Source organism: Camellia sinensis, chromosome 8, assembly GCF_055761805.1.
Source record: "Camellia sinensis isolate YWXY chromosome 8, ASM5576180v1, whole genome shotgun sequence".
Taxonomy (NCBI): domain Eukaryota; kingdom Viridiplantae; phylum Streptophyta; class Magnoliopsida; order Ericales; family Theaceae; genus Camellia; species Camellia sinensis.
Genome location: NC_138968.1, coordinates 18,162,975 through 18,179,371, shown reverse-complemented (window position 1 = coordinate 18,179,371; position 16,397 = coordinate 18,162,975). Strand labels below are relative to the sequence as shown.

At 37.7% G+C, this 16,397-nt stretch overlaps 2 protein-coding genes across 2 annotated transcripts; both read right to left on the bottom strand.

The window, feature by feature from the left end:
- Positions 1-1,631: 1,631 nt before the first annotated feature.
- LOC145797602 (protein FAR1-RELATED SEQUENCE 5-like) lies at positions 1,632-2,256 on the bottom strand. The gene is made up of 2 exons (XM_082884977.1): positions 2,053-2,256; positions 1,632-1,940 (listed from the first exon to the last, which is right to left on the bottom strand). Exons 1-2 carry the CDS (start codon positions 2,254-2,256, stop codon positions 1,632-1,634), a joined length of 513 nt encoding a protein of 170 aa, XP_082741103.1.
- A 4,215-nt stretch (positions 2,257-6,471) lies between these two features.
- Positions 6,472-10,089, bottom strand: LOC145797601 (uncharacterized). The gene is made up of 11 exons (XM_082884976.1): positions 9,570-10,089; positions 9,382-9,481; positions 8,620-9,306; positions 8,202-8,487; positions 8,075-8,104; positions 7,735-7,985; positions 7,452-7,658; positions 7,283-7,372; positions 7,099-7,185; positions 6,662-7,003; positions 6,472-6,561 (listed from the first exon to the last, which is right to left on the bottom strand). The coding sequence occupies exons 4-11, from the start codon at positions 8,479-8,481 to the stop codon at positions 6,472-6,474; spliced, it is 1,377 nt and encodes a 458-aa protein (XP_082741102.1). The 5' UTR covers positions 8,482-8,487; positions 8,620-9,306; positions 9,382-9,481; positions 9,570-10,089.
- Positions 10,090-16,397: the final 6,308 nt, after the last annotated feature.

The following is a 16,397-nucleotide window of genomic DNA, read 5'->3' as shown; positions in this document are numbered from 1 at the left end:
GTAGTGTTGCTTGATTGACCAATAGTCTAAAGAAATTCAAAAAGTTAGCAATACTTTACATAATTTATAAAAATAAATGCATGTCATTTGAAATTTCAAAAGTACGTAGGTAATACCTTACTAAGGCGGGTGGGTTGTGAAATAACTTTTGTCTTCTTATTCATCATCTCATGCCAAGGTTTTAATCTACCCCTCCCTTTGTGTCCAACATCTTTCTTCCTTATGCCCTTAACTTGTGTAATGTTGGGGTCGTCCACATCTAATTCATTAGTACCAAAACTTCCAACTCCCTTCATCATATTATTTACTTTTACACACAATTCCTTAATTCCTTCATCAACCAATTGATAGGCAGGTTTGTGCATAGATGCTTGAGTTGCTAGTTTCACCATTCTTGGACAAAGATCTCTATAACGTGCTAATATTAACAACTTCGGATCATCCTCATCCACTACAACATTTTTCTCTTCAACTTCACAATCTTTTGCATCCAATCTCCATCGGCCTAATATATACCTTTCGGGAATTTTCATAACATCCATTCTATCAAGTGCTTTGATTGCATGACTACATAAAATTCCAAAGTTCTCAAATTTCTTACAAGTACAATGTATTTCTTGACAACTTTTTTCTCCTCTTAGCCCAATAACTTCCATCCTACCCTCCACAATATACTCTTTACCATTACCATACAAGCCAATCACACACTTAACTTCTCCTTCTAACTCATGGAATTGCTTCACTTGACAACAAAGGGACGTATCCAACTCACAATGAAATAAATCAAAGATAGGAGGGGTGTACAAACTCGCAACTTGGATTAAAATGGGAGACTTTTTCAATTTCATTCTTGGCAACTTTTGTTTAGAATCATATATTGCGGAAATTTCCTCATACCACTTATCTACAACAATCCGATTGAAGTGAGTAAAGAATTGAACAATGTTATGATCACTCTTCAAATATCCCCTTAATGTTCCATTTAGACTTTCACTAAGTTGTGTGCTTCGCATTCCTCCAGTAAATACCCACTTCATATACACATGCGCCCACTGATCTCTTTTTCTCCAAGTTCTTTTCATCCACTCATTCTCTTGCAAGTTGTATTTATCAATCAAAGAATTCCAAGCTTCAATTAATTCATGCTCATTCTCGTAGTCATAAATGCAAGCTTTTAAATCGCTACTAAATTTTGAACCACTCTTGAACAAGTAACCTAAATGCTTCAAAGCATTTTGCATTAGGTGAAAAGTGCACAACCCATGAAAAACCTCAGGCATGATTTGTGAAATTGCCTTAGCCATTGCTTGATCTTGATCTGTGAAAAAACTAACAGGTTTTTTTCTTGACATTGCATCCAAAAATGTTTCAAATAACCATTCAAATGACTCTGCAGTTTCATCATATAATAATGCTGCACCAAAAATCACTGTCATTCTAAAGTGGTTAAAGCCACAAAATAAAGCAAGTGGACGGTACTCCTTATTTGTTCGAAAAGTTGTGTCAAATGACACCGCATCACCGAAAAGCCCATAATCTGTTATCATCTGATGATCAGCCCAAAAAATATTAGTAATCATCTCATCTACATCCAACTGAATGGCATAGTAAAAATATGGATTTTCTGCCACTTACTGCTGGAAATATCTTAACAAACTCCCCGCTTCACCATACTGCAAGTTTCGCTGTCTTTTTGCACGTAAGTAGGTTTTCTGATCCTCTCGCGTGAACCCTACAAATTCCTCCCCTCCTGCTATAGCACTAATAAGATCATGTGAAGCCTTAAGAGATATTCCACTCTCATCAGCTATGTCAATATTTATACCCTGAGCATCACATACCTTTCTCTGATATGGCATCAAATGAGTACATTGAGGAAGATGCAAAGGGTGGTTGTAGTTGCTATCAAACTTCGACACAATCCACTTTGACAAATCCCGCTTAAAAGATATATGCATAAATGCTTTACAATTTGTTCTTGTCTCACTTCGAGGATTTTTTTATCATCGTGTACCGTTTATCTTTTTCCCTCTCTCCCTTCTTACAACAAACAAACTTTCTACTAGTCATAACACCATCTTTCTGGCTTTTGTTACAATAATCTCTTCTAATACTAAACCCCACAATTCTTCCATATTCATTATAAAACTCATATGCAGCTTCTTCTGATGGAAACTCCATACCAAGATATGGTGATTTATCCTTGGCCAACTCTCCCATTTCTTCGATACATCCCTCAAGTCCACCATCATCCATTATACTATCCTCCCACTACAAAAAAATTTGTTTTTTGCGATGGTAAACGGCCGTCGCAAATGCCCCGAAAGCCGTCGCTAATGTCTTTTGCGACGGTAATGTGGCTTTTTGCGACGGTAAGGGGGGGTCGCGACAGACGGGGTTGCAAAAGACCTTTCGCGACGGTAAGTACCGTCGCCATTAGTTTCTGCGACGGTAAGCCAGGTTTTTTGCGACGGTATTTTTCCCGTCGCAAATAATGGGGGAAAAATCACTTTTCGCGACGGCACGTAATTCCCGTCGCTAAAAGTGAGTTTTTGAGACGGGAACTTTACCGTCGTTAAAGGCTCTGGCATCTTATAAGTATTGGAGACGGCACGGTTTACCGTCGCTAAAGGTGTCCTGTACATTCAATAAGACAGCTTTTGCGACTGTGTTGGTACCGTCGCAAAAGCCTATTAATGGTTTTTGCGACGGGTTCTTCTCCCGTCTCAAAAAATAAAAAAAAATAAAAAAAACCCTGCTGATCAATTATTAAAAAATTAAAATAACCTGTATTAGATAAAAAATAAGTATAAAAAATTGAAAAATTACAGAATAATATAAATACGTACATAAACAAAAATTGACAAATAATGAAAATTAATAATATTGTTCAATTCATAGCAATACATAAATAAAAATTCAGAACAATAAAAATTATGCCACTACATAACGTCGCATAATACATACATAATGTTGCTCCCAAATTTAAATAACATAAATCAAAATCAAAATCAAAATCAAAAGTTTTCGTCTTCATTCGTTCGTGGGTTACAAAAACAAAAATTAGTCATAATCTTGATACGCCCGCATTCCAGAAAAAGCCAACTGCTACTCAGGAAATATCTGAAAAAAAACAAGATAAAAATAATTAAAAACCATATAATGTGTTAATATTTTAATTATAGAAAAATATAAAAAAAAATGAACTACTATATAATTAGAAAGATAGTTTAGTAAATAATTTTGACTGGACCGAAATCTGGCTCTAACTCCCAAACCGGGAACCCGATTCGAGCCCCGTCTTCTCCCACAAGTCTCTCGTGCCTCGGCGGACGTGTGTGCCAAGTTTCGTGCTAAACCGACGCCGTTTGGTGATTTTGGGGCGTTAACGCCTCGAATTCAAGTTTCTTAAAGAAGTAGTTTGCCTAAAGTGAAATCCGACTCTAACTCCCAAACCGGGAACCCGATTCGAGCCCCGTCTTCTCCCACAAGTCTCTCGTGCCTAGGCGGTCGTGTGTGCCAAGTTTCGTGCTAAACCGACACCGTTTGGTGATTTTGGGGCGTTAACGCCTCGAATTCAAGTTTCTTAAAGAAGTAGTTTGCCTAAAGTGAAATCCGACTCTAACTCCCAAACCGGGAACCCGATTCGAGCCCCGTCTTCTCCCACAAGTCTCTCGTGCCTAGGCGGTCGTGTGTGCCAAGTTTTGTGCTAAACCGACGCCGTTTGGTGATTTTGGGGCGTTAACGCCTCGAATTCAAGTTTCTTAACGAAGTAGTTTGCCTAAAGTGAAATCCGACTCTAACTCCCAAACCGGGAACCCGATTCAAGCCCCGTCTTCTCCCACAAGTCTCTCGTGCCTAGGCGGTCGTGTGTGCCAAGTTTCGTGCTAAACCGACGCCGTTTGGTGATTTTGGGGCGTTAACGCCTCGAATTCAAGTTTCTTAACGAAGTAGTTTGCCTAAAGTGAAATCCGACTCTAACTCCCAAACCGGGAACCCGATTCGAGCCCCGTCTTCTCCCACAAGTCTCTCGTGCCTAGGCGGTCGTGTGTGCCAAGTTTCGTGCTAAACCGACTCCGTTTGGTGATTTTGGGGCGTTAACGCCTCGAATTCAAGTTTCTTAAAGAAGTAGTTTGCCTAAAGTGAAATCCGGCTCTAACTCCCAAACCGGGAACCCGATTCGAGCCCCGTCTTCTCCCACAAGTCTCTCGTGCCTAGGCGGTCGTATGTGCCAAGTTTCGTGCTAAACCGACGCCGTTTGGTGATTTTGGGGCGTTAACTCCTCAAATTCAAGTTTCTTAAGGAAGTAACTAAAGTGAAATCCGGCTCTAACTCCCAAACCGGGAACCCGATTCGAGCCCCGTCTTCTCCCACAAGTCTCTCGTGCCTAGGCGGTCGTGTGTGCCAAGTTTCGTGCTAAACCGACGCCGTTTGGTGATTTTGGGGCGTTAACGCCTCGAATTCAAGTTTCTTAACGAAGTAGTTTGCCTAAAGTGAAATCCGACTCTAACTCCCAAACCGGGAACCCGATTCGAGCCCCGTCTTCTCCCACAAGTCTCTCGTGCCTAGGCGGTCGTGTGTGCCAAGTTTCGTGCTAAACCGACGCCGTTTGGTGATTTTGGGGCGTTAACGCCTCGAATTCAAGTTTCTTAACGAAGTAGTTTGCCTAAAGTGAAATCCGACTCTAACTCCCAAACCGGGAACCCGATTCGAGCCCCGTCTTCTCCCACAAGTCTCTCGTGCCTAGGCGGTCGTGTGTACCAAGTTTCGTGCTAAACCGACGCCGTTTGGTGATTTTGGGGCGTTAACGCCTCGAATTCAAGTTTCTTAAAGAAGTAGTTTGCCTACAGTGAAATCCGACTCTAACTCCCAAACCGGGAACCCGATTCGAGCCCCGTCTTCTCCCACAAGTCTCTCGTGCCTAGGCAGTCGTGTGTGCCAAGTTTCGTGCTAAACCGACGCCGTTTGGTGATTTTGGGGCGTTAACGCCTCGAATTCAAGTTTCTTAAAGAAGTAGTTTGCCTAAAGTGAAATCCGACTCTAACTCCCAAACCGGGAACCCGATTCGAGCCCCGTCTTCTCCCACAAGTCTCTCGTGCCTAGGCGGTCGTGTGTGCCAAGTTTCGTGCTAAACCGACGCCGTTTGGTGATTTTGGGGCGTTAACGCCTCGAATTCAAGTTTCTTAAAGAAGTAGTTTGCCTAAAGTGAAATCCGACTCTAACTCCCAAACCGGGAACCCGATTCGAGCCCCGTCTTCTCCCACAAGTCTCTCGTGCCTAGGCGGTCGTGTGTGCCATGTTTCGTGCTAAACCGACGCCGTTTGGTGATTTTGGGGCATTAACGCCTCGAATTCAAGTTTCTTAAAGAAGTAGTTTGCCTAAAGTGAAATCCGACTCTAACTCCCAAACCGGGAACCCGATTCGAGCCCCGTCTTCTCCCACAAGTCTCTCGTGCCTAGGCGGTCGTGTGTGCCAAGTTTCGTGCTAAACCGACGCCGTTTGGTGATTTTGGGGCGTTAACGCCTCGAATTCAAGTTTCTTAACGAAGTAGTTTGCCTAAAGTGAAATCCGACTCTAACTCCCAAACCGGGAATCCGATTCGAGCCCCGTCTTCTCCCACAAGTCTCTCGTGCCTAGGCGGTCGTGTGTGCCATGTTTCGTGCTAAACCGACGTCGTTTGGTGATTTTGGGGCGTTAACGCCTCGAATTCAAGTTTCTTAAAGAAGTAGTTTGCCTAAAGTGAAATCCGGCTCTAACTCCCAAACCGGGAACCCGATTCGAGCCCCGTCTTCTCCCACAAGTCTCTCGTGCCTAGGCGGTCATGTGTGCCAAGTTTCGTGCTAAACCGACGCCGTTTGGTGATTTTGGGGCGTTAACGCCTCGAATTCAAGTTTCTGAAAGAAGTAGTTTGCCTAAAGTGAAATCCGGCTCTAACTCCCAAATCGGGAACCCGATTCGAGCCCCGTCTTCTCCCACAAGTCTCTCGTGCCTAGGCGGTCGTGTGTGCCAAGTTTCGTGCTAAACCGACGTCGTTTGGTGATTTTGGGGCGTTAACGCCTCGAATTCAAGTTTCTTAAAGAAGTAGTTTGCCTAAAGTGAAATCCGGCTCTAACTCCCAAACCGAGAACCCGATTCGAGCCCCATCTTCTCCCACAAGTCTCTCGTGCCTAGGCGGTCGTGTGTGCCAAGTTTCGTGCTAAACCGACGCCGTTTGGTGATTTTGAGGCGTTAACGCCTCGAATTCAAGTTTCTTAACGAAGTAGTTTGCCTAAAGTGAAATCCGACTCTAACTCCCAAACCGGGAACCCGATTCGAGCCCCGTCTTCTCCCACAAGTCTCTCGTGCCTAGGCGGTCGTGTTTGCCAAGTTTTGTCCTAAACCGACGCCGTTTGCTGATTTTGGGGCGTTAACGCCTCGAATTCAAGTAAAGAACGCAAAGATGTATTTTAGCTTAGAATGCAAAGATAAATTTTATACCTGATCTTCTGGTGGTGGTGTATATGGATTCTCGTCTTCTGCAAATTCCCTAAATGCCCGGTGGCCACTCGATGCATCAGGAACCTATGTTAGTCAGTGCATAATGTGTTAATCATATTCGAATTTCATACATAATCTTGAGTGAAAATTGAACTATCAAACAATTGTGATGTTTATATGGAACCTGTCTGTTGGGATCCACACTCGCCCCCTGTGACACAAGGGCCATCATCTCAGCTCTCATCTGCTGCAAATGTGTAGAGAACTCTGCTCGCAGCTCCTCCCTCAACTCATCCCTTAGCTCAGCACGAACCTGCTGCGTGATCTGATCAATAGTCGATGGATGGGGTGTTGACTGTGATGGCCCAGCACCATCCTTATACACCACTCTCCGAGGCACGATTCTCCCGTATGTGCGACAATATCCATGTCTGTCATGACCTATCAACTCATGGAAAATGGCATTCCTAGCCTCCAAAGTCCGACCATCCTCAGGTAGCATAGAGAGTTGACGATTAAACTCATCCTGTATTAAATAAGACACACAAGTATACGCGAAATTAAGATGGTTGACACACAAAAAATAAACTTTAAATACAATCAAAGGTGTTTGGAAACTACCAAGGTCTGGATAACCTCTGGGTCATCTACTCTACGTGTCATAAGCCAAACATTCATCTTATCAGTAGACTCCCCCTTACTGGTCATCTAAATTTTTTTTTAGAAATATGAAAATTAGAATCCAAATAATTTGCAAATATACAATGTTTATTTATATAGAAAAATAAAACAATAAAATGTAAACCTCATGCCGTATCTGAGAGAAAGTAGTACGCCCTGTGGTATGAGCTATGCCGTGAGCTCGCCGATTTTTAGCGTTCCTACTTGCAATTTTCTATAACAAGTTCAACAAATGTAAGTATGTAAATATGATTTGTATGTTTACATATCATAAATATAACGTAATTGTATACCTCAGCATCGGAAGTACGCCAATACTCTACAAGTTGTTCCCATTGGCTTGGCACAACGTTCATAGGAGCATCATCCTTCAGATTAGGATCAGAGCTTCTAGGCTTGAAATACTTAGCCTTAAGCTTGTTCTTGTGATCCTTCCATATGCTGTTGCAGTTTTTCATGCAGATTGGCTTGTACTCCTCTGGACATATATTCAAATTGTCCTATAAAACACAAAGTTTAAGGCTAAGTATAACACAAATTTGGAATTCGAATTTGTGGACAAAAATATACTTTTACCTTCACATCCTTCCAGATAGCATCAACAATATCATCAGGCACACTGTTCCAGTCAACAAAAGTAAGAGGAACAATGTTACCATTCCGGACAATAATGCCAAGTTGAGTAGTTAACTTGGCCACGTTATCCCCTATTGGGCAGTAATTTCCATCAAATTGTATGTGCAGCTTTTTACCAGTACCCCACTCTTTAATGCCCTTGGCACATCCTCTACCACGCCTAGTCGAGGTCGATGAAGAACTAACATGACCTGCGATATACAATAATAATAAACAATATGCAATGGTAACAACCGAATGCAAATTTAAATAATGTGAATACAAATCATATCAAATAAACCTGATGTGGGCTGTGAAGAAGTCGAAGGGTCTACAAAATACAATGAGAATAAACAAGTTATATATAATGAGCATAAATAAATGTATGTGTAAATAATTTTCATGCAACTCAAAGCAAATTTAAATACCTGCGGATGGCTCATAAGCTGATGATGATAGCTGCTGTGGTGCCATTGATGGTGGACGCACCGATGGTAGGCGTGGAGGCCGAGTACATGGTAGCTGCTGTGGTGCCACTGATGGTGGTCGATACGGTGGTAATGGCCCCTCAGATACTGGTGGCACTAATGGCCCCTCCGATGCTGGCCGATGTGATGCCTCCTCTAATGGTGGTGCTACTGATGTCCTGTTATGTAGCACATCAGACATCATGCGCCGGGGATGATCAGGCTTCCTCTTCCTTCCCATAATAATCTTCAAGCAATATAACATTAATTGACATTAGAAACATAGACAATGGTTTGTCATCAACTATAATATGACATGATTTGAACTAATACAATTACAAAGACAAAGTAAATTAAGAAATTGATGATTAACTACAACCTTGGCCTTAATTGAATTACTAATGTTGATTACATATCAGCCTATTTGAACATCAACTGTTTCCCCTTCTGCGGCTTCCCTCACCCAACCAACTTCTTCATCACGAAGCATTATATTTTCTTCCAATTGTTGGCTCATGTATGGCTCGATTTGTGGATCAGTTGAACTCATATCAAATAAACCTCTTTGAGACATCTTCAACACGACTTGCTAGTCTGGTTGTAACGGGTCTGCAACATACCAAACTTGCTCTGCTTGGGACGCCAAGATGAAAGGTTCATTGGTAATTCGATCATCTCGGTACAACAAATGATTGAAGTTCACCAACGTGAAATTGAAGACATCTTCTTTCTTTCCGTGAATGTTGTCAATCCAATCACACTTAAACAACACATGTTTCTTCTCATTGGAATATCGAATCTCAACAATATCTGTCAATTGTCCATAATAGTACACAGACCCCAGACGAGGATTCTTGTCTTTTCGACTAGCATAACTTATGGTATCTGCCTTCAAAGCTACACCACAATTTTGTGTGGCTCGACGATCATCCATGGCCTTTACTCGATACCGAAACCCATTCAGTATATACCCGTTGAACCTCCTTGCCAGGTTATGAGGACCATTTGCCAATAGAATAAGCTCTTCAGAAAGTATGACATCAGTAGTCCTTCGCAAAGTTTGGACCTATTTAACACGAAATGTAAAATTTAAAATGTAGATCGACTTAAGTAACTAGAATCTATAGAGTTAAATACATACATGTTCCTTGAACCAAATGTGAAAAGTTTCAAAATGTTCACGCCGAAGTTGATGATCGTCGACACGAGGCATTTTGAGCTTAAGTACTTCAAGGTGTTTGCTGTGTAGATTGAAATTTTAGCCATACAAAAATTTTAGTTGAAAATTCAATAAACATAATAAAATATTGAGTGAGTGACTTAACCTACTTTATGAATGGTTGAACCGCGCTTGTATTGCATAAGATGTACCGATGAGCTTGTACCCAAGAAGTATTATCAAGATAAAAGCTTGTGTTTTCACCAGTAGCATGACCCAAATTATCAGCACCACTATAGTTCCTCACGGGTCGACTAGATTTGGTTTCCACATCACTGAGATATTGTGCACAAAAATTCATGCATTCTTCCATAAGATATCCTTTAGCAATTGATCCTTCAGGACGAGCTCTATTACGCACGTATTGCTTCAAAGTAAGAAGATACCTCTCAATTGGATACATCCATCGAAACTGAATCGCTCCACCCAATAACGCTTCATCAGCTAGATGTATAGGCAAGTGCTCCATTATATCAAAAAAACTCGGAGGAAATATTTTCTCTAGATGACAAAGTGTTACAGCGATACGATCTTTAATATATTGCAAATCCGTCGCACGATTCACTTTCGAACACAATTGTCTAAAGAAATTGCTCAATTCAATCAAGGGTTCAATTACATTCTTCGGTAACGATCTGCGAATAGCCAATGGAATAAGTTGTTGCATCAGAATATGACTATCGTGGCTCTTAAGACCCCCAATGCTTCTATCATGTAAGCGCACACGACGTGATATATTGGATGAATACCCGTCGGGAACTCTTACTTCCTTCAACACTTTCAAGAACAAATCTTTCTCATCCTTGGTCATCGTGAATTGTGCTGGTGGTAAATAGGCTTTATTCGACCCTCTTAACTGCAAATGTAGGGGTTTTCTAATATTCATATCTTGTAAATCACGCCGAGCATTAACACCATCCTTCGATTTTCCTGCAACCCCTAATATTGTCCACAACACATTGTCACAAACATTCTTCTCTATATGCATCACATCGAGGTTGTGTCTTATTAGATTGTGCTCCCAATATGGCAATTCATAAAAGATACTCTTTTTCTTCCAACTATGGGTGCGATGTCCAGCTTTCTCCTTCTCTACCTGTCTCTTATGCCTCTCCTTAAGGTCATCCCTATTGTATTGGGTTAAAATACCCTCAGATTCTAATTGTAGCAACATCTCAGTTCCAGACAACAATTTTGGTTTGAGTCTGACTTCCCGACTACCATCAAATGATACTTTATCCTTCCGGAATTTATGGCCAGTAGGTAAAAATCTGCGATGACCCAAGTATGATTGTTTCCTACTATGCTTCAACCAACACGATGTAGTTTCCTTATTGCAACAAGGACATGCATATTCTCCTTTAGTGCTCCATCCTGACAAGTTTGCGTATGCAGGAAAATCACTAATTGTCCACAGTAAAGCTGCATGCATTTGAAACATTTGATTTGTTGATGCATCAAATGTTGACACACCCTCATTCCATAGTTCTTTCAACTCCTCAATCAACGGTTGCATATAAACATCAATCTTGTCACCAGGTCCTTTCGGGCCGTCAATAAGCACAGATAAAATTAGAAATGGTTGTTTCATGCACATCCATGGCAGCAAGTTGTATGGAATGAGCACAACAGGCCAAGTGCTATGAACTATGTTCATCGTCCTGAATGGGTTAAAACCATCAGATGCTAAGCCAAGCCTTACACTTCGGCAATCATTACTAAAGTCAATATTCCGACGGTCAAAATCTTTCCATGCAAGGGAGTCAGCAGGATGCCTGAAGACACCATCATCAGTTCGTTCCTCTGCATGCCATCTCATTAACTTGGCCGTCTTGGATGACATAAACAACCTCTGCAACCTTGACTTTAAAGGAAAATACCTCATCTGTTTTGCAGCTACTTGTTTGCCACCTGTGTTAGGACCATTTGAACCACCATCACCATTTGATTTCCATCTAGAACTGTTGCATATGACACATTTATCAAGATTGGCGTCCTCGTTTCGAAACAACATGCAACTGTTGGGACATGCATCCCACGTCTCATACGTGAAGCCCAAATCTGTTGTGACCTTTTGAGCTTTATAATATGAGTCCGGGAGTTTCACACCCAACGGAAACGCCTCATTCAATAACTCAAGCAACATGTCAACAGACTTGTCCGTCCACTGATTAAGCACCTTCAAATGTAGAAGTCGAACAATGAATGACAAAGATGTGAACTTCTGACAACCCGGATACAATTCACTTTGTGCATCTTGAAGAAGTTTGAAATACTTTGCAGTCTCTGCATTTGGACCGAGCTGGGGTTCAGATGCACGGGGATCAGGCCCCTGTGGTTCATCACCCTCAACACTTGTACCGGCATGTGGATTTCCCATAGCCCCTTGTATCATTCCAATCATATCATCTCCAATGTCTAAATTAGCTAATGTTTCATTCTCTCGATTACTATGCAGAGATATGTAAGATTCCCCATGATTAATCCAATGTTTGTATTTTTTAAAAAAACCATTCAAAATCAGATGCTCCCGTACACCATCTCGTACAAAATAGTATCGATTCTCACACTTCCTACACGGACAACTGATCATCAAACCTTCAATCCTATTGGTGTAGGCAAACACAAGGAATTCATCAATCCCATTAATGTATTCACTCGACATCCTATTTGGCAAATCAATCCAACTCTTATCCATCATCTGTACACATCCACAAGAATATCTCACCAAAGTAACTCTAAATATAATACCTACACATAAATATTCACTCGACATCCTATTTGGCAAATTAACGAAATGTCTAAAATTCCTATTTAAGGTTTAAATTAATTAAATTAAAAATTTAAGATTTATTTTGTAATTGAATCTTATTTGTAATTGAATCTTCTTAAACACCAATATAATTTGAGACGATTTAAACAATTAAAGTATTAGTTTAATTTATTTCGTTCTTAAGTTCGTAAACTCAACACAAGTAACTAAAAAATACCAAAAATAATATATTTTTAATGTTTGACTAGCTGAAACTACTAACTACATTTACTGAGCCAAAACTACGAAAACTAAAATAGCTAACTTGATAGTTATTAGTTCAATGGAGTTGAAATTTAGTGATTTAATCACTGTTTTAATTAAAAAAATAAAAATAACTATTTTGATAGAGATGCTCTAATATAATATGAATAAGAAAATAGTTGTTTGGCCGGATGATGTGGTTGTCTAAATTATAAGATTAAAATTTTTCACATTATGTTAGGTTGCTACTGTTACTGATTTTGACAAACTATTTCTAATTAGAGCATATGATTTGGAAAAAATAAAAAAATAAAAAACTTGAAGGATTGAATGGTAAAATTGATAATTTATGGATGAAATAGAAAAAAAAAATGATAACAGTTGAAGAGATATAAATGAAAACAACCATAAAAATAATTAAAAAAATTAAAAACACTAATTGATAATAATTGATAATAATTGATAAATGTTGATAATAATTAAAAAATAAACAGATTTATATATATATATATATATACATATATATAGACAGATTTATTAATAACCATGAGACAAATCTGTTATATATAGACAGATTTCAGATTTATATACATATATATAGACAGATTTATTAATTAAAGTATGTTCTTAATTAAAGTATGTTATTAATAAACAGATTTATATATATATATATATAGACAGATTTATATATATAGATTTCGGATAAACAGATTTATATATATATATATATAGACAGATTTCAGATTTATATATATATATATATATAGATTTATATACATTGCATATATATATATACACAGATTTATATATATATACACAGAGAGAGAGAGAGAGAGAGCATACGCAGAGGGAGAGAGCGTCGTCGCCGGAGCACCACTCTTGTCGCTGGAGCCGTCGCCGCCGCACCACCGATGTCTTCCTCGTAGGCCGTTTGGGGAATTTGGGGGTGAAGTTAGGGATTTGGGGAGGAGGATCGAGCGGCAGCCAAGAGGAAAAGAAGGGTTTTTTTTTTTTAGACTTTTTGCGACGGTATGATGTAGACCGTCGCAAATAGAAGGCAAAACGGCGCCGTTTGAATTAATCCTTTTTTGCGACGGCAAATTTCCGTCGCAAATGATATATGCCGTCTCCAAAAAAAGATTTTTTGCGACGGTTTTATTTACCGTCGCTAATACTTCCGCATTTCCGACCCCTCCGCTTGGTTTCATTACCGACGGGTCAGTACCGTCGCTAAAGGGTATTATTTGCAACAGGTGCAGTTACCGTCGCAAAAAACCGTTTTTTGCGACGGGGGGCGCGGCGTCGCTAAAAATCCGTGTTTTTTGCTATGTTTTCTTGTAGTGTCCATTTCAACACTAACAAATGTGGGGAAAAATATATATATATATATATATTAAACGAAACAAGAATCTGAGCAAAAAAGTTATTAATTAATTTTAAATGCTGAGTAATTAAACAATTCAATGAAATCTAATAAATCAATTAATAATGTAAATTAATTAAAAGGATAGGGGAGAGGGAAAAAAAAAGATGTGTAATTTGTACAGTAACATTGGAAATTTATTGTATCTGAGTAGATTATAATATACAATTGTAAAATTATATTAGAATTAGTATATTATATAACATAGAGAATCTTTTGGCAGATACGCTTAAAGATGTGAATCATATGCCCTCTTATTATATAAATTTATGATATATGTTTTGTATTTTTGTTACAAATGTTATGTCATCATTTATTGAGTTATAACAATTTATGATTAAAAAATTAAATTCGCATTTTATAGTAAGATTATAAATTTTTTTATTGAAACTTTTTTTAGACCACAAAATGCATAACATTATTACAAAAATAAATAACATTGTTATAAAAATGTGTAATATTTCCACAAAAATACATAACATTGCTATAAAAAAAATAATTATGAATTACAAATTATCGTAACTCCTTAAAAAAATTATATAATATTTATATAAAAATACATAATATGTACAAAACAAATTACATAATAAAAATTTTTTTCTTATAATATACAATTGTGTTTCTCAATCCATTCACAAAAAACAAACCAAACTATTATACTTGTTCAACTCACTAACATACTGTACAAAACAAAATACAAAACATATATACATATAATATATATAGATATACATACCAGTTTGTTGAACAATAATGGTCTGTAAATCCAGCAGAAGAACGGTGAAGCAAAAATAAAGAACACTGTTCAATCTGTTTGAGAGAAGACAAAAATGTTAAAAAATAAAAACTAACTTTTAGAAAATAAAAAAATAAAAAATAAAAACTAACTTTTCAATCCATGTCAATAGAAAATAAAAAAAATAAAAAATAAAAACTAACCTTTCAATCCATGTCAATGGAGAGCCTTTGCTTACGGATTAGACGGCGGCGGCCCTAGGTTCATTGTTTTGTTTGTTATAGGGAGAGAAGAATTAATAAACCCTCAGATTAATTTAAAAAAAAAAATATTAAAACGATGACGTTTTCATCCACAGTCGTGGCTGCTGTGGATACTCCACAGCAGGGACCCCCAATCCTACATTGACACATTCACTATAAAAATTGCTTTATTTTATCCCTTTACGAGGGGGTATTTGTATGATTATTTTATGATTGAAGAGTTTAAATGTGCGATTTTATAGGTAAAGTGATATTAATATGATTGAAAAGGTAAGAGTGTAATGAACTGGTGCTTTTATGTTCAAAACTGAAATCATTTATGAATTTCTTTCTTTAATCAATAGAAAGATTTTTGGGTAAATTACACAAATAGTCTCTATATTTTGGTATTTGTGTCATTTTGATCCTTAACTTTTCAATTGTGACACATTTGACCCTGAATTTTGAATCTTGTTTCAAATAAGGATAATTGAATATATAATTAGATTTTTCAAGGGTAAAATTGTCAATTTGTTAAAATGTAAACTAATTTGACAAAAATAAATGTCAAGCAAATATTTTTAAATTTTTAAAAATTATTTCTACCTACTAAAAATAAAATTATATAAAATTGATAAATCTTTTGGACATTTATTTTTTTTTTTTTACCAAATTAATTTTTATTATGCGTTTGGATGATGATCATTTAAAATTAATTTTAAAAAATTAATCATGTAATTTTTATTAATTTTAAATAATTTTATCATTGGTGGATAAAAATAATTTTTAAAAAATTAAAAATATTTTTTTGACATTTATTTTTGTCAAATGAGTTTATATTTTAACAAATTGACGATTTTATCCTTGAAAAATCTAATAATATTTTCAATTGTCCTTATTTGGAACAAGATTCAAATTTCAGGGTCAAATGGGTCACAATTGAAAAGTCAGAGACCAAAGTGACACAAGTTCCAAACTATAGAGACTATTAGCGTAATTAACCCAAGAGTTTTTGATAAATTCCACGCGCCTAGATAAATAGGTAGATTAGTTAGGTACACATAAATTTACATACTTTAGATGGAAATTACAAATCAATTGGACAATAGTAAAATAATATCATTTTCATGAGCATGTTAGCTTGGGTTAATTGTGAAAAGGAAGTACACAAATCATTGTAGTCAAACTATTTTTGACGAATTAAGAATTTTTTTAATGCATCACCAACTTAACTGTTGAGATGCTTTTAACAATATTTCTATTGGGAATGGCTTATGTCTAGTCTTTAATCGGATTGGACCGTGTTGTTGGGTCCGTGGAGACTCACTACGGGTCCCGTTTTGATAATTTGAATCATTTCAATGTATAAAACTCGTCGAGTACTATATGTCTGTAAAAAATCATGTTAATCGGATGTCGATAGCTATGTGATCAAAATAGATTTTTGTCAATCGTTTTATAACATTAGATGGTGTAATGGAGAGGATGTGAATCTGATTGATAGAAGATAAAAATTTTATT

Coding starts and splice junctions, on each gene's coding strand:
- LOC145797602 (XM_082884977.1), bottom strand. CDS start 2,256: ATGGATGATGGTGGACTTGAGGGATGTATCGAAGAAATGGGAGAGTTG. Junction 1,941..2,052: donor TTATGACTAGTAGAAAGTTT/GTTTGTTGTAAG, acceptor ATATCTTTTAAG/CGGGATTTGTCAAAGTGGAT.
- LOC145797601 (XM_082884976.1), bottom strand. CDS start 8,481: ATGGGAAGGAAGAGGAAGCCTGATCATCCCCGGCGCATGATGTCTGAT. Junction 7,186..7,282: donor TCTCTCAGATACGGCATGAG/GTTTACATTTTA, acceptor AAAAAAATTTAG/ATGACCAGTAAGGGGGAGTC. Junction 7,004..7,098: donor CAGAGGTTATCCAGACCTTG/GTAGTTTCCAAA, acceptor TATTTAATACAG/GATGAGTTTAATCGTCAACT.